We start from the raw sequence: 18,261 nt of genomic DNA, 5'->3' as shown, positions 1-18,261 counted from the left end.
GTGACCAAGCCAATCTCCTTTAAAGTCTATGAACATAGCAAAGAGAGACCTTTATTTATTTTTTTTAGAAAGGCCTGCCCATACAGAGAAGCCTGAGAATAGACTACAACTAAGGCACTAAGAAACAGGCTATCTTCTCTTCCCCTTAAACAGCTATATAACACTTGGTTTTTTTTCTTTGTGATGACTGAAGGCTAGTTTCTATGAAAAAGATATGATCACAGAAGACCAAGAACAAAAACCAGTATGTTCTGTGTTTGCTAGCATACATAAGATGCCTAAAGTCAGGCAGGCATGAAGAACCCAGTCATGGAAAAGCACGGTCATGTCTGCAGTGATCAGCCATTCCTAGGCTTCCCAACAAATGGGTAAAACAACCAATATACACTGTAGTCTACAATAACAATACTGCATTTTACCATACAGAAATTCATTATCTATCTCAGCTCAGACAACAGAAGTCTAAAATGTTCTGGGGAAGTTCTGGGTCATGATTTTTTTTTTCTTTTTAAAGGTAGAAGTATCGGTTTTGACTTGAAAATAATTAGTAATAAAATTAAGTGCACATAAAACTTCAACAAAGAAGAAAAAAATTATCATTCAGTTTCACCTTTTTAAAATGTCACAAGAATTAATACCTTGCATTTTTCTAGTATCTCCTATTCACAAAGTACTTAGCGCTGGTGAAGATAAATACATTAAATCTTGTATTTTATTTGTGGGTTAAATATCTTACAAGTTCTAAAGAAAACTCATGGGTTGTTAATGCTTATCTAAGGTGTCTGCAGCAAAGTAAGGAACAGCACTCACAGATTCTGATTCCTCATCCTGAGCTCTTCTTTCCAGGTCATTCTGACTGAAATTCAGTTTTGGTGCAATATGGAAAATGTTCAATGCAGACATTCTCTGCTTTACAGAAAGAAGGAGAAATAATTAAATGGACAATGAGTTGTTCCACTAGAAAAATCAACAGATCTAGCCATCTGCCTCCATCCTCCCAACTGCTATAAGAGGAAGCAGCGAGTTCTATGACCTTTCTGCTGGCTTCCCACAATGAGAAGTTCAGATTACCCCTGCTTTCAAGTGCAGTGAATTACTGAACATATACTTCCTAACCCCTCATACTTTACTTGAATGAATGAATAAATGAGAAAAATGGGGTCAGTCATTTATGATTTCATTTAAGTGACACTGGAGAATTAAAAGTCAGAAAAAAAATCAGAGGAGAAAGTAAACAGTAATAAAGGGAGTATGAAGAGTACAGAAGAGTTTGACTTTCTTTTCATCTGTGATCCTTACACAAGCAGCATTGACTTAAATGCTCTTAGATCATTTTTTGTTAATGAATTTACATGCAAGATGCAACAGAGTTACAGGTGATAATTAATTTCTAACCTTAAGATCATGCTAATAGCGACTTTCTGTCCACACAGTAGTCCTTGATTTCTTACTCCCCTCTGGAACGGACCATTAGGTTTGAAATGCCCAATGCCACTTTCAGAACTATCATACTTTTGAACTCATTTTTACAAGAGGAAATGTTAACAGTCTGCCACCAAAGACAACTGGGTACCAAAGTAAAACCCAGAACTGCATGGTCAGGTGCAGATGAAAATCTTGAAGCAGCTGCCTTAAGGAGTACACAAAAAACCACTCATTTTTAAAGCAATGCTTACTGATTTTTGTGCTGTACCTACACATCTGGGGAGGGGAATGATGTGATCATAAAGTCCATTTACGCTCATGAAAATTTTTCTTTAAAGCAAACTACATGAACTGCTAAAGAGATACTGTATTTATACAAGAAATAAAGCAAGAAAAATCTGCAAGCTCCTCTGCTACACAGAAAAAGAAAAGTTCGCACAAAGCAGGTGAAAAAGAAGAGAGGAAATAAAAAAGAAGATGGGGAAAGGAAAGGGACTGTCTGAAAAGGCATTAAAAAGAAAAAGAAAAAGAAAAAGTAGTAATATTTTGAAAAAAGAACCTCAAGGAAGAGGAAAAGTAACTTCTGGAATTAACCTTACCCATGGGTAATTTGTCTTAGAGGAAGCTGGTGTGAAGCAGCTCAGTGAGGAAGCTCAATGAACAGATGGGAGCTACTCTGGTTTTCAGGAGTTAGGGTGAATAGAAGTGGGTAGAATCATTCAGATACCCTTTTTGTAAAATTCAGATACTTTCTGAAGAGGAAATTCATTCTCCATTCTTTTTCTAACCAGTTTAACTCCTTAAACAGCTCATTGTGGGATAATGAGAGACTCAATAAAGAATCTGAATGTCCCCCAAGAGGCTTGTAGGAACTCATCTAGTTTTACCTCCAATTCCTAATTCTCTCAATTTCTTAAAGTTTGGGAAACATACTCAGGCCATTCTTTCCTCAAATAGAGCAGCTGAAACAATATTTTCCTTGTTTCAGCAGATCTGGGCCGACTGCAGAGACTTGCTAAATAATGGTTCTGTTAAGGCTGCGTTTCAGATTAAAGTAATTTCAATTGTACATTTAAAGACTTTAATGAATGGATTTAAAATGTGTTCAAATATGTAAGTATAATTTAAACAGTAAATTCCAACTTACAAAAACTGTATTGAAACTTGGAGACATTTAGCAGGAAAATAAATGACTTGTTTAAAGTTCCAAAGATAACTCCTAAATTAAACCTTTTCCCCTCAGTTTTCATTTCATTGCGCCTCTTTCATTTCAGATGACAATCTTATTCCACATGTGCACGTGCCCTGTTCTGCTCTCTACCTCCACAAGATAGCGCATTCAAAGTCTCTCTTCCTACCTGTAAGGTGTTCAGTGACCATGCTAGATGTTGCCATGTTCCAGGACAAATCCAGGGCCAAGAGTCCACAAGAACAGCTCACTACCAAGTGGAAAGTTCATCTGTACAGAAGCCAGAGGACTGCAACCAACTGCCAAAGAATAAAAGACATCACAGAATTACCATTTTCTGCTCCAGCTGCTAGGTGCAGATCTGTAACCTTCCATCTCTCAGGAAACATGTTACAGAGTGTGCATTTAAAAAAACAGCACAGTTTTCCTTCTAAATGCCCTATGAGAATAGGAACAAATTGCATGCATGATGTCTCTCCCCTGACCCCTAAAGGATTAGAGAGAAGCATCTGTGCCTGACAATCCTGTTATCTAGTTTATTGTGAAGGGATATTAGTTTTGACTGGATTATTATCATTGTGTCTAGAGCAGAACAGGCTACCATCCCTGTGAATTTTAGCTCTGGTCAAGGAAACACAAATGAAATGATTAGCCATGGTTCCAGGAAGTTACTGTACTGCAAAAAATAAAGTCTCGATGGAGTTAAACTGTTGTGTAAGTGTCACACTAACTCGTCATATAGGGGTCATTTTTACCCTCAAACAAGTTTCATTCATCTTATTAAAGGTGTATCTGGTTTTAGCCACACTTCAGATGCATTTTAGTTTTGGTCAGTTACTTAATAACATTGAGGATTTTTCTCAGTTAAGGGACCTATTCTTAAAAAAATCTGATATATAACAAAGACTGAGTGAATTTGTCTTTATAGAAGGCAAATCTTTAAATTTGACCTTTAATCAGAGGATATAAAGATGTCTTACCAGGGCAGCTGAGAATTATTATCCACAGACAACATTTGGAGAAGCTAAGGTGCAGAGTCTGTAATGATTTTTTTCTTATCATGTTTCAAGTCACTGGAAAAGCAGAAACTAAGCAGCAGTATCCTGAAATTTAAGAGTTTTATATCAGATATAGTAATATACTGCTTCTCTGTTCTCTGTGTGGTCTGCACTTTGGAGCGGAATAAGGACTAATGTATATAATCACCTTGATGTGGTCTAACAGGTTACTGTGACTCAACTGAACCACACTGTGTGCATTTACATTTATTCTGCTCTCACCATGAGCGAAATCTGATTCAGTTTAAGATTCCTTCATTGCTGACTAAATAAAATTACATTTGCTTTTTGTTTGCCACAGGCAAACTCATAAACAATACTGCAAGTCAGGCACTATGCAGTAACTTGCTAAATCACAGCAATTTGGTCACTAGGATAAACTCTCATTTTGATGAGGAAAATCATGATAATCTCACTTTGTTCAAGACCTAGAGACCTTCCCTGGTAGAAGTCTATTATACACTAACTGATACCATTATTTATGTTGACTGATCACTGATGGATCACTATTTTGATCACTGATCTGTAGCCTTTCAAATATATCTATAATATGCACACATAATATACATATCTACAATGTTTAATATGTTATGTTCATCAACACATCATTGGAATTGGAGTTCTCAGATTTTTTATGTCCCTGTATCTTGCAGCTTTGCAACTCAAGTAGATATTCCTGCAGAAGCTAAATATCAAGGCTGGGGGAAACAACACAAGGATCTGAATCTTCAGAAAATTTATATAGCAGACAGATTTTTGCTCTTTCCTCCCTGTCCTGTGCATCCACTCAATTCTACCTTCTGGAATTCTATTTATTTGTTTATTAACTAAAGGATATCGAGAGAGTAATGTGCTATGTTCTAACTGGTTAATCTTCACCTGTAATAAAAAATGCCTACTACCCATAGTTTCAAACTGTAGAAGAGTGTCTACAGACAAGCCATAGAAATCCTGTTTCTTGAGCTCTAGACAGGACAAGGAACAAGTTTTATAGCACATAACTGCTGGGGCTCCACAAGATAGACGGAATAGGATGCAGGCCTCTGTTCTCCTCTTTATGACAGGGTGAGTGGATTATTTCAGTTAGATGACGCATTCCACGAGCAAACACAAACACAGAACAGATGTCAAAAGAAAACACATTTCTTTTCATGCAGAAACAGCAGATGGAAGCCTGCATTACAAAGCCTGCAAGGTAGGGCATTCATTTAATATCGGCTCATACTTCCTGATCATGCTTATGCTTACTTTGTATCACCTCATCTGGTGTTTTTCTTACATTTTCTTGCTTGGAACCAGAAAGAGTATTTTGATGTGATAATCACATCAATGATAAATGTGATAAGACAAACCCCTCACAGAATAGTTTCCCATTACTTTAATTAATGGACACCACACTGTCTGGGTTCCCAACAGTCACAGTTTCTATTTATTGGGAAACCTTTAACTCTCAGTGAGGAGGATCATTATCTGATACTCTACAAGTGAAGTGTCTGATGAGAAGAGCATGATTAATCAGAAAGTATTCTGAACAGCTAGACTTTTGGTGACAGGCCCATAATCAAAGAGGCATTAAGAATGTGCACGAAAGCAATTTTGTGATTAACACATACATGATTCTGGCCACTGCTGCATGGAAAACAAAGTGCTGAGAAGGACAAGCAGACAAAAAGTGAACAAAATCTCTTCTTTCCACAATTTTGCAAATGAGATCTGAACTGAGTAGGAATAAAACCGCAGTCACCTACCCTCTTCAGCCTACAAGAACTAGCTACACAAGCTAGTAAATAACAAACTTTGTTTTCCCATATCCAATACTGACACTCCTTGCTCATTCCCTTATGGCCTACAATGTGTCACGTAGTAAGATTTCAAGAGAAGTTTTATGTTTAGCTGCAAGAAAAGCTAGGCTAGGCATAGCAAACCAGCATTTATTAGAGTCAGCCTGCCAAAACGGGTCTGCCAAGATCTTCTCACCAAATGACAAAAAAGACACCTCACTGTGGTAACTTCATGATTTTTCTGTTACCTGTTTTCTTTATTCATTTTTGTCAATTAAGATGGCAGCTTGTCTTGCTGTCTTCTAGGCTGCCTAACAGAGAATCATGATCAAGTATTGATTCTATTAACTTGTCAGGGACACCTAAAAGATTTCCAGAAGGTAAATATTCCTGGTATCCTCACTTCAAAGGCTTCTTTTATAACAAAGAAACGCAGAAAAGGATCAAAACCTGAAAGATTTGACTTTTTTGGATCATTGGACTCCCGTGTTCTTTATCATCCCTAAAACTCTTGCTACAATATTGCAACAAGAGAAGTATGCATTTATGTGATCACTAACCTTATCAAAATATCTGAAGGTACAAAGGAGTTACTGCAAAGCTATGCTGAAGTATGAATTTTTACACTTCCACAGTAAATAGAATACGGTTTCATCCTTTTTAAGCTACCTTAGGACGTAAGAACATGCGAACAAGTAGCTTGCTGTGAAGTAATACGTGTCCTTAAAGTTTCCATCTTAACTAACATCACACTAACATTTTGTGTGCCACAGTCTGAGAAGGGGACATTTCGAAATACCTATTACAGATGCTTCCACTCTTGAATTAATAGATCTATGCCTACAGGCAAAAGTATCTTGAATATTATTTGAGACAGACTCTCCACTGCTGTAATCCTTGCACGGCCCTTCACACTAGCATAGAGTGGGTATGAAATACAGCAGCATTTTTCAGCCACTTTGTCCTCATTTTGCACAGATGTAAATGACGGCAAAGGTGCAGAGCAATGGAGAATCTGGCACTTTATAAATATTAATTAGCAAAGAATTACACTGCCCCTTTGTGGTGCTAAGCATTATCACTCCCATTTTATAAATGGTGCTGCAGTCACTGAACAAGGTTAATTTAGTAGTGCACAATGGCATAAGACAATGACTGAGCCAGGAATAGAATAAAGGCATCTCAGAGCTACTTGGTAGTACTGTGAGCCATACAGTTCCACTTCTGTGCATTTGCATTTTTTGGTTTGCCTGTCTTACTGTGTCTGTTCCCCAAAACAGCTTAAATGACATCATATTGCTGTCTCTTTACCTGGGGAAAATATGTGAGATTCCCTGCAGCAAAAAGCTGTCAGTGTCACAGCACAGCACAATCAGCCAGGGATGGTTTCCCCTGGGACAAGAGGCATGACAGCCAACAAGCAAAACTAGCAGCTCTAAGGGGCTTTTTGTTGACAGAAGGTTAGTTTTAAAATAAGTATTATCATGTTAATTGTGATATTTCCATTGACTCTCCAACTTTAAAAGTCATTAGAACGCAGCCTCCACAATCTAATGACTAAGATGCATTATAAATAGCAGGCATCTCAAAAGATTCAAAGGGTTGATGGAGCACACAAAAACCTTGATATTTTGATGAATCTTGGATTTTTGCAACTGGCAATACAAATCAAGATCTCCTGCATGTTAGGCAGAAATACTGGTTTTTTTTTGTGCTGTGAGGTACAATTTTGCTAACGCCTTCCTGCAATAAGTGTCAGGACTGTCCAGCATTTCACATTTCAAGCACTCCCGGTTAATATCCATTTGAAGAGTGCTTGGTCCTGTATTGAATTGATCTGTATGTCTCTCTCAGCTGATGACAGTCACTGATGTTTTGACTTAGACAAACACATTGTCAATTGCTTTGCACCTTTTATAGTTAGTGCTCCTGGACAAACAAGATTCAACTTTTATAAAATTAAAATGGTTATGGTTTAAATCTGTGCAAAGAGAGTACAAATTACTATATAATGTGTGTTTTTATTCTCTGTATCAGTCAGCAGCATTATGCCCCCTGTATTTCAGAAGATGGTATGCGAGTGCCAGTGACTAATGTTTTAAGGGCAATACTGTCCTGTGGAAAAATACATCAGCACATTCACAGCACTGTAATACACAGAAAGACTTTGGGCTGTCACCTTTTCAAATGCAACAGACTCTATTGTACAAACACTACTGGTTTCAGGATTACAAAACCTGACAGCTTTTCCTGGACCACTAATGGGCACAAAGACTCTAGTATAATTATTATCAAATTATTTATTTGATACAGGCCCTTTTTCTTTAATAAAGATATTAAAAAAAAACAACAAGAAAACACTGGCTGCAGATCCACTTAATGTGAAAAGAAAGACAGTCCTTGCCTTCTCCGAGAAGCAGAAACAAGCAGATGGTGACCTCAGTATTAATGGCTCATAGCAGGCAAAATTTCCATTGGCACAGAGGGGTCTGTGACATTGTGAAGAGCACAGAGCATTTCATAAACCCAGTGCTGAGCACCACAACAGCGTCCTTCCCACCATGCTTAGGGGAAATTCATCAGCCCAGTGATCTAGATGTTCATGTTTTCCACTCCAAGATCCCATTCCTCTGTCTCTTTCTTGTTTCAGTTTCTGAATGTGGGTATGTCTCCTTTTCTACACACAAACACACACTCAGAGCCTCAACAAATGCTTAGCAGCAAGAACAATCTAGGGCTACAGCTGAACAGATCTAATTTATATCAGTATTTGACCCAAAAGCAAACTGAGTACTGTGGATTCTACACTTCAGTCTAATACTATGTTGAAGCTGAGAAACACAGCAAAGAATGAGAATCAAATGCTACAAAACCAATACATTTAACTGTAAGCAATGCACTTTTGGAAATGCAGCATTGCTTCTCAAAAATGAACTTCCTTGACTGTAATTGCTGTTAATAGAAGCAGCCACCTCTCAACAGAATATATACTTTTAATGTTGAATGAGTTGTGACAGGACCTCCTTAACTGCCTACTGACATGTCAAGGAAAGGACTAATAATGATGTCCTCCCCCTTCTTCATTCTTAAGCTTTCCATTACAAATACAAAATATTCAAACATTATGAACATCTTCTCCTGCCTCCCCTAAATGTCATAACATCAGTGTTACTAATACAGTGTAAACATGGTTTTGTGCTTCTGAATTTGGTGCTGGTGTTGGACAACTAGTATGAATAAACTCAGTGAGAAACCAAAAAGTAAGGAAAGGGAATTTTATTTCAGTCAAAACTCATTTCACTGACTCACAGTCATTCTCTCATAGATTTATCTCATTCTTTTAAGCTCATTCTTTCATATTCACAAGCACCAAGTAGTCTGGCCACAACGAACAAGGACAGCAGTTGTCATGTCTTTATAACATCTTCCAGGTCCTTCTTGGATTGGAGATCATGGTCATAATGTTTGGATGTGCCTTTTATATCCTTGGCTTATGGCTTGTCAACCTTAAGACTGACAATGACTGTGAAATACTCTCTTAATTTTGGCCCACCTCTCTGAATCAATAAACAACAGTGATGATTTACTCACTGCCTTTTGTTTCTTTATTATGGGGGTTTATAGTTTTAATTTTTTATCTTCCTGCCATATTTTCTTTAGATGAGAAAAGCCCAGTAAATACATGCTTATAGGTGAGGAAGAAACTTTTTTGAAAGGTCCTATGAAAGGAGTTTCGCAGAGAACAGCAAACACTAACTGGCTCACTACACAATGAGCCCAGAAGCTCAGGAATAGTACATGACTTGAAAGCAGCCAGGGCATGAAGGATTCTCCTGCTAATTTTTTTTATTTGTTAGTAGTTAGAAATGGCAGCCTTTATGCTGATGCAGTTCCCAAGCACTAGGGCCAGATGCACTGAACACTTGTAATTCTGAGACCACCTGCCAGCAAAGGAATAGAACTATTGTTTGCTGAACAAGGCAAGGGCACCTGCCGATAAGATGCACCGCTGCATAACAAGCAACCATCCCCACATTGCCTACAGCCCTAAATAATGTTATGATCTAAAAAACTACGATGAGTTTTTCATGCAGATTGTCTCACTTGTGTGCAATTGTGCATGTCTGTGAATGAAACCAGTGTGAGTGTGAAAACTCAGAGCTGAGCAACAAGAATTGGAACAAGCTGGGGAAAAATTCGCTATAGTCCTAAGTGACAAGATAAATACTTCTCTAGTCCTATATATGGCTGAGAAACCTACCCTTAAGACATTAGACCCCATTTCCTTTCACAATCTACACATCCTGGCAAATTTTGTGAAGCAGAGGAAGGGCCCTGCTGCCCACAATCATGCAAACTCAACTTTTGTTCCTTAGGTCTCTTCCTATTTGCACTGTAAAGAAAAGAACTGCATGTTTCAAACAAGCTGAGTCATCACACGCTTTACAGAGTTAAGCACATAAGTAGAAGAGTAGCTAAGAAAAATATAGATGCCAGAAAAGAAAAAATATGCATTTTTTTTAGGGGCTAATGAAATAAGATGCAATGTTGGTATAGAAGGAAGCACTTAGCTGCTAAACATTTCACTTTCAGGAAATTACTGTCAGTTATACCATCATGCCAAAGCCACCAGCAAGCCACACCAACGATCAGCTGAGTGTGTCCTTTACAGACAGGAACTATGAAGATAAATATTCAGAAAAGCTTGGTTGGAGCTTTGACCTGAATCTGCCTAGACCTTTTTCTACAGCAAGATAATCTAAGAGACAAAAGACTTAAACTGAAGGAGGGACAGGTTTTATAAATACTTGTAAAATACAAGTAACCCAGTTTTCAAAGTGTAAAAAAAATTCAAAGTGAATACATCAGACAAATAGAAAATAAAACAGTTTCATAAACAACTCTCCCCTCTGCCCATTGTGTCCCTAGAGACAGATTCTTGCTCGTAGGCATAGCTTTGGATAACTAAGTAACTTTCTGAACTGCGCTGAACTTGCCAGTCTCGTCTGATCCCAAGGAAGTTCATTCTGTTATCTCAGAGACCTGCTGTCTGCTCCTCTGAGCAGTCTCACAGTCCCTGTAGGCTGCAGCCTCCCAGGCCCACACTGGGACTCTCCTCCTGCCATACCTTACGGCCCTGGACCCAGCTCCCCGAAACAGGCCCTGTAGCTCCCCAAAGATACACCCACACCCCTGCTGTCATTTCCGAGGGCTCTCCTTTTATGATTACTTCTTGAAGGGATACAGCATGCAACTGAGAACACTCACCCAAAACAAATACCATCTGTCACATCTGGGAATTTTAATTTGTGTATGCATTGACCTGAGACAAGCTCTGTAGGCAAGAACTGAACTAGATGCAGTAATAAATTTGCTTCCCCTAAGCCAGTTCCTTCAGATCTCCTAGTAAATACAAGAAGAAAACAGTTTCTGCAGAACTAATGTTCTACAATAGGGTGAGTTATTTTTGGGGCAAGCAAGTCATATAGGCTTTGATGGAAGTAATGGGGCCTGGGCGTCCCCATCCACCCCCTTACAAAGGCAAAGTTACACCACAGTTACTCTAGAAATATTATCATGTTCCACATTGATAATATGATGGAGAATATACTATGTTAATCATATAACAGGCAAACATGTATTGGTGCATTGAGAATGTCCCTGTGACATGGTCTGACAAACAAATGGTCTTGTCACATAGCCAAATCTGCACCCATCACCTGAACCGCAGTTGTAGGGTGGCTGTCATGTCACCTATCAGTTGTGTGATGGGGATGGGAGAAGGATAGACAGCAGGACAGAAGGATAGACTGAGGAACCGGAGGAAGCCTGGGAGGAAACCTGTCATGAGTTCTGCTCCCAAATACAATGGAAGATACCATTGTTTTGGAGGAGTTGGGATGAGGATGCCAGTTCTATTTTTTTGGAAGTTGTAGATGAGGGTATACCTAAATAGTCATTAAATTAGAAGCCTAAACCTTAGGCACAATCTACTCCAGCCTCTGGGCAACAATGAGCAACTTGACCAGGTTGGCCTAAAATCTGTATCTACGGTTGCATGAGTTTGAATCTCTTCCCAGATGGAATCTCCCCTTTTTTCTAGGGAACCATACCCTGATTTCACACAACAGAACTGAATTACAAAGGGATAGCAACTTCTGTTATCGGTCATGTTACTGGCATCTGAAATGTCTTCAGCAAACAATCCAATCAAAGCTTTAGCAATCAGTCAAAACGTTTTCAACAACTGTGGGCATCTGGATTTTCTTTCACTCTTTAAAAAAAAAGGAAAAAAAAAAAAGGACAAAAAAAGAAAGGAAAAAGAAAGAAAAAGTAGCAGTAGTAAAATAAAAAGGTTGCTGACAGGTCTCATGCAGGAAATTCCATGGAGAGGATTCACAATGGAACCCCAGCGGACAGTGGAAAAGCAAGGCCATTCAAAAATGCCAGCAAAGTAATAGCTCCAGCAAATGATCTACAAGTCTTGAATATGAGGAAATTGCTGATGGTGTCAACTTTCTGTTCTAAAATAAAGGTATGGGAATATGCCAGTAATGCAGATGCAAAGGGGAACTGCATCTTGAATTGAGAAGGGAGACTAGCCTGTATTTCCTCTACTGAGACAAATACCTAGGACAGTACTTTTTTCCAGCTATTTTTTTTTTCTTTTTCAGTAAAATTATTTGCGTAGTAGGACACAGGTTATGACTCTCCTCAGATACAGAATATTCAATAAACCATCATAGTAACATCTGTAAGTCAGAAGAAATGAGGGCCAGAACTCTAGTCAGCTGATTAAATATTTCGTATTTGCCATTCTCAGCACTTTAAACTGCCATAACATACTCTTGAGAAGTCTCTTTAACTACTCAATAGAGCGGTTTCATCTCCTATCACTCCCCAAATATTTCTACTTAAAAGTGTGCTCACCTCTATCACCTGATAATCACCACATCAGTTAGATAAGGCCTGGGTAGCTAATGCCATTCCTCTTACAGTAGCAATCCTATCAACACTTAGACGTAGTAGACAGATTTTAGCTGCTAGTTTGTCAAAACATTTCCACGACCAGCTACAAGTGATGAGCTTTTAGGTGGGAAAAGTTGGGAGAAAAGTCACCTAAAATTCAGGTGCTGCATCAAACAAACTTTTAACATGACAACCATATGATGATACTGAGCCAGCCTGCAGCTTGCATCGCAAATGATGATAGCTGAGTGTGATAGTTTGACAAGCAACTCCACAGGAATCTTTCTTTACCATGGACTGTGACCAGTTTGCATTAGTCAATAATTAGAAGAGAAGTAAAGGAACTCTTCCATCAACCACAGAGCTAAGAACAGCTGAGCAAATGCAAAAAAAGAACAGAGTGATTCTCAGAGGGAAAAAATAATATTTTCATAGCATTGTACCTGAGACACATCTGAAGTTTAAAAATAAGCATCACTGAAACCTACAGGCTATTTAGTCTTCTTTTCTTCTTGTTAAAATTGAGTGCGTTGTGATAAAAACCAACCACAACAGAGGAGATGCTTTATTAGTGTTCCTCTTCTAGCAAGTATGTGCATATTAACTATTTAAGAGCTCAGAAAAATAGTGAGACATATTGGTTTTGATCATGATACGCTATTTGTCAATTTTTAATTAATTGTAATTTTCCATTATAATTTTTCTGACTCTAAACAATCATGAATATGAATCCACAATACTCTACAGCAAACCAAGCACCTCCTCTTAGAGATACACATAATTACCGTATCAGGTGACAAATGTTACAACTATACTGGTATTACAGCCAGAAGTGGTACAAATGTCCCTGCAGCTAAGACTGCTTTTCTCTTGTTGCCCTTTATATCGAACAGGAAGTCAAAGAAACTCTAAGACTCTGTACCTCTGGCAATGAAAAATTATTGACTCATCCAGCAATTTCTTAAAACTCCAGCAAATTCTCAGTACAGAAATCAGGCAGGTGATGTGGCTATCCAGCTCTCATTAATCTGCCCTCTGGCATGTGTCAGTGTTCTGAGAGATTTTTGTATTATGTTTTAATAATGCCTTTCAAGATGTATTGAATGTGTAAGTAATTTTTCACTGAAGGACATTTGTGTGGTAGTCCCTAGACATGGGTTAATTATTTTTCCTTGTGTATTTTTTAAAGAACAACCAGCTTTTTTAAGGAACAACCAGCTTCAGCAATGCAAGAGTCATATTTTGAAATCACTCAGACTCATGTTATTAGATTTGTTTGATCTTTAGAGGATAGCAAACAACAAATTTAGAAATTTAAATGAACCAACTCCACTAAGTTATTATGCCTATGTTCATTTACCTACAAATTCCAAAGTTATAATGAATAAGAAACAGGGTTGAATTGGATAGAAAAAGAAGCTAGCTCCCTCAGTTGAAACTCCAGAGAATATATTCAGGGTAATGTTATTTTTTATTTCCACAGTTGCTTCTTTAATAAATTATCTCAAAATAGTGAAATATCACTGAGAGTAGAGGGGAGATGGAGAGAGGAATCTGTCCCACAGTATCTCCAGGGGGGTACATATGCTATTTATAGCCCAGCTTTGGACTTCTCTAACTTTAATGTAACATCTATTTTTGTCCTCTTTCTGTATCATTAACTGGGTCCTGCCAGAGGAACCTTAATAGCATTGTTTAGAAATGTTCCAGTCCCATGATTTTCTCTATTAGAACCTCTGCCCTCTGCAGAATTATTGATGTAATTCTAATTAGCTTGCAATGCTTACAATTAGAGAACCTATAGTTGCACTAGTTAAAAAAAATCCTGGATATAATCACTCTAAAGATTAATACAGCCTCAGTATTCTCACTATGTCTGCTCATTTCCAATATAAATTGCATTTGCTATGAAGAAAGGAGAAGTGTGAAATCACTAAAACTGTGCCATTTCAAATGTCTATGGCACACACAAATAAAGCACCAGATAAATAGCCCTGACAAATTCCAATGTTTCAGAGATGACATCTATTTTACTTCTGCTAGTGCATGGGCAATTTGCCTGGTTCATGTAGTAAAGAAAAAGCAGGTCAGTTTTTATAGTGTGAGAATCACCTGAAGAAAGGAATAATCATTTATCACATCTGCCAAGAAGCACCAGAAAGAAGGGTTTTGATGATCTATTTCATTTACTCTTCAATTATATTTTCTTTAACAGATGCACTGCAGGACAAAAGTATTCTGTCAATTCACTGTAGATTAAAATCAACAAATCAAATGGACCATGAATTCTCTTCTGCTTTCTTTGTAGATTTTGAGGAACTATTTAGCTACATCTGAGTCTTTGCTGCCTATCTTCTAAACATGTTTTGTCCTTCTTCATAAATGAAACAGCAAACAAACTTTGTGCTTACTTAACAGAAGTATGTCAGGCCAGACAGAATGTTTATTGTGTAGAACTGTGTCGTTTTTAATTTTGCTAATGTCTAGACACAGCTAAATGAAACAGCACATAACCTACCCAACCTGACAGCCTTTCAGGATCTCAGGCAGATGTATCCTAGCAACTATGACAACTGATACTACTTCTGTCCTTCCTCTCCATATTCTTTATGATCAAATCCTTGAAGAAACTTGTTTCTAGAGTTCTCCTCTTTTTCCTCTGCTACAGATTTACTGTGTTGAACAAAAAAATCAGTGAATGATTTTGTTTTGTTTTAATATATGATCTGAAGACTGAATTAGGAGAACACTTGATTTTCTGGCTTCCATTCCTCTATGCAGTAGAAAGCAAAAGTTTCAAAAGATCTTCACTTCCCAATACCTAATTTCCCGATACTGTTAGCAAAGCACTGTATTCTATCTAATCTTGTTAAGCTAATGCTATTGGTTGACAGTTCTGAGCAAGCAGCTCTTAGCCACCTGGAAGGATTTGTTTATCAATGAGACACTCAAACTAAGTAACACTCAATCAGCTGCTCAGTCAAAATTTGCTTTGGAAATGAGAGGATTAAAAAACAACAGCAACAAAAAAGCATTACTCAGACAGTGCTTACTCTCATAGCTTCACAAAGCGCACACAATTTGACGTATAGACTTACTTCCATCATCCATTGTCTTGCTTTCTGTAGTTCAAACTACATTATCAGGTACAGGTTCCTTCCCATTCACATCTCATATAGGCACGTCTGTCTCAGCTCCATCATTTTAGCTTTCTCTCTTTGGTGATATTCATCTTATCTGATCTTTCTTGAAAAAAAAAATGGCCAAATGTTATCTTTTATGTTCAATCTGAAAATATGCCCTAGGAACCCCATAGAAAAGGAGCTCTGGAAAAAAAAAAAAAAAAAAAAAAAAAAAACCACCACATTACCTTACTTTCAGATAACTTAATCTCGAAAAACTCTCATCTACATATCTTTGTTTGTTTGACATGAAATGTAACATTAGGCATATATGTGACTTATTAATCTTCTCCTCTCACATAGAGAGCACTAAAAGCCCTCCAAAATAGCCCCTTTCTGTATGACTCTGGTAACAGTAGTCAGAAGATGTACTTGATCTCTGTCCCATCAATTAAAGTCCTATTGGACAGGTATTCATTATGCAGCCCTGTGAACCATACAAAGATCTGAAAATGACAATGGAATTGGAATAAAGGTGTATAAAGTGTTTATGGTGCATTCTGGAGGGAAATCTTTCACTGTTGCATTAAAAACAAATTGCACATCTTGCCTTGTTAATGGGGTTGGTACAGACATTGTACTGATTGGCATATCTACTCAGCCTCATGCATTTGTAAGGGCATCTGAAAAGATAGTCCTAAATTCAGCTCTTATTGAAAGTACTGAGAGAGTTAACCTGTACGCCAACACATGCAGCATGGGGAATAAATACAAGGAATTAAATATCTGTGTACAGTTTCAAGGTCCTTTCTATATCATGCAAATTCTAATTTTGTAAACTACGTGACTCAGAAAACATTTACATTACAAACACTGAAAGGGGAAAGATTTGTAACAAAAACAGAATATCACTAACTTTCAAGACAATAAACTTCAATAGGTCAGAAATATTTTGGCACTATCACACTATCTTGAGTATTTACGAGAGCTTTTGTTTAAGTTTCAGACTGTTGGAATCAACGAGGTACTTTTTTGATTCTTTTTTCAATTCACTGACAATTTCTAGTTGACTTTGGGGAAAAAAATGAACAGATTTGTAACAGAAACAGAGAAGATGTATCAGGCACAGGTAGATAATGATGTTTATAGTACTGCTCTTCTTTCTGCACTTCATTAAATTTTCACATTTATTAGTGTCTCGGATGGAAGAGGATCAACTCTGATACAGACAGAACGAACTGTCTCCTGTTAGGTGGCTACTACAGATGCTTTACATCCTCCAAGACTGAAAAACAAAGTAGTTGCAGTCAGTCTAAATAGCACTGATGAAAGTGACATTTGCTCAGAGGACAGCTATTCATTAAGTTATGGATACAAAAATCAGGGGAATTATAAAACTAAAGGTTAATATCTTAACGCTTAATCTCAAGAATGGCACATTAACAGGAATTCAAGAAAACTAAAATAAGAACAACAACAAAACTTTCTTCTCAAATCAATCTAATGCATGAAGCATTCCCATTCTCAAACTTAGGGTAGGAAAAGCATCTCTCAGCAGAGCTGAAAATCACTGCTGGGACTGTCTTATATGTACGAAATGGCAGAAGAGCTGTACTTGTTCAGCATTAGCTTCTATACAAGCATAAGGGATCTAATCTTATTTATTACCTTTGATTACAAGATTCTTAGCAAAGAAAAGTAAATTATATTTGATTTTACTTAGAGGTATTTATCTGGAAAGGTTTGTCTGCATTTCACATCAGAAGCAACCTTGCAAGTACCTTTAACACTTTCAGAGGGATACACAATAGAAAATCCCTACTTTTTTTTTTCCCCAAAAAAGCAGCTGAAAGAACATACAGAAAAAGGCTTACATGAAAATCTAACTTCACTCAACATGTTCCTGTTGCTATTAATAAAGCCAGGACTTCACTCACTGATGTACCAGAAGTTGTAATACCTGCATATGACAATGCGTATTATCCACATTCTGAGCTGTGTGACAGAAAGAAAAAAAAAAAGTATGCATCCAGTCAACCTTCACAGCATCTGTTTCAAAATCAGAGACAAATGCAAATTTGCCTAAATTAGTGTAAATAGCATTTTCTACTAAGCCTCTCCCTAATATGTTTTCTTTGCTTAGATTCCATCAGGCATTTCACAGGAATCTTTCATTGTTACTAGTGGGTTCAGTATGATCAAGTAGGTAAATATTAGGAATCATGATCACTTAGCCACTGCTTACACTCTATATTCATCAACACTAATATCAACAACTGAATTTGAAGATTAAAGTGCTAGACACCAACAGTCACTGGTGACCCAGTGACCACACCTACCTTCTGAGAATTCTGCCTGAAAGTTGCAGCCTCAGTCTTCTGTGATTTGAAGTTGTGGATCATTAGAAAAAAAAATTGACTATGCTGCTGCAAGTGTTTCACTGAACACAGTTGTTAATGAATAACATAGAAATATTACAGCTTATGTGACCACATTTAATTTTTCAGTAAACTTCTACCATTTCAAACTACCAGCATTTATTATTCATGCTCCTTAAAAATTTAATCTCCTGATATTTATTTTATCTAAGGTTTGATTACTTGCAAATTTTCACAATACTATATGACCCTAGATCACAGCTTTTTCTTTAAGTGCTCACTTTTGTTTCGTTTATCTTAATTCTCAGGACTTCCTTTCCTGTCTCCAACTTTTCTATG

The 18,261-nt window shown here is 37.4% G+C and overlaps 1 protein-coding gene across 5 annotated transcripts in view; it reads right to left on the bottom strand.

The window, feature by feature from the left end:
* LOC310901234 (uncharacterized protein) overlaps positions 1-18,261 on the bottom strand; it is a 78,062-nt gene that overhangs the window by 44,599 nt on the left and 15,202 nt on the right. The window contains exons 5-9 of one of the 5 annotated variants that reach the window (XM_083840522.1): positions 17,884-17,935; positions 17,419-17,539; positions 15,521-15,668; positions 2,784-2,913; positions 811-909 (exon numbers count right to left, since the gene is read on the bottom strand). In XM_083840522.1, the coding sequence (XP_083696648.1) occupies positions 17,474-17,539; positions 17,884-17,935 (118 nt within the window). In that variant the 3' untranslated portion in view covers positions 811-909; positions 2,784-2,913; positions 15,521-15,668; positions 17,419-17,473. Of the gene's footprint in view, positions 1-810; positions 910-2,783; positions 2,914-15,520; positions 15,669-17,418; positions 17,540-17,883; positions 17,940-18,261 lie in introns of those variants that run through there. The other 4 variants (XR_014585644.1, XR_014585645.1, XM_083840523.1 and 1 more) reach the window with 4 other exon arrangements.

The sequence above is a fragment of the Anser anser genome (genome assembly GCF_964211835.1).
Source record: "Anser anser genome assembly, chromosome: 5".
Lineage (NCBI taxonomy): Eukaryota > Metazoa > Chordata > Aves > Anseriformes > Anatidae > Anser > Anser anser.
This window is presented reverse-complemented; position numbering and strand designations above follow the sequence as displayed.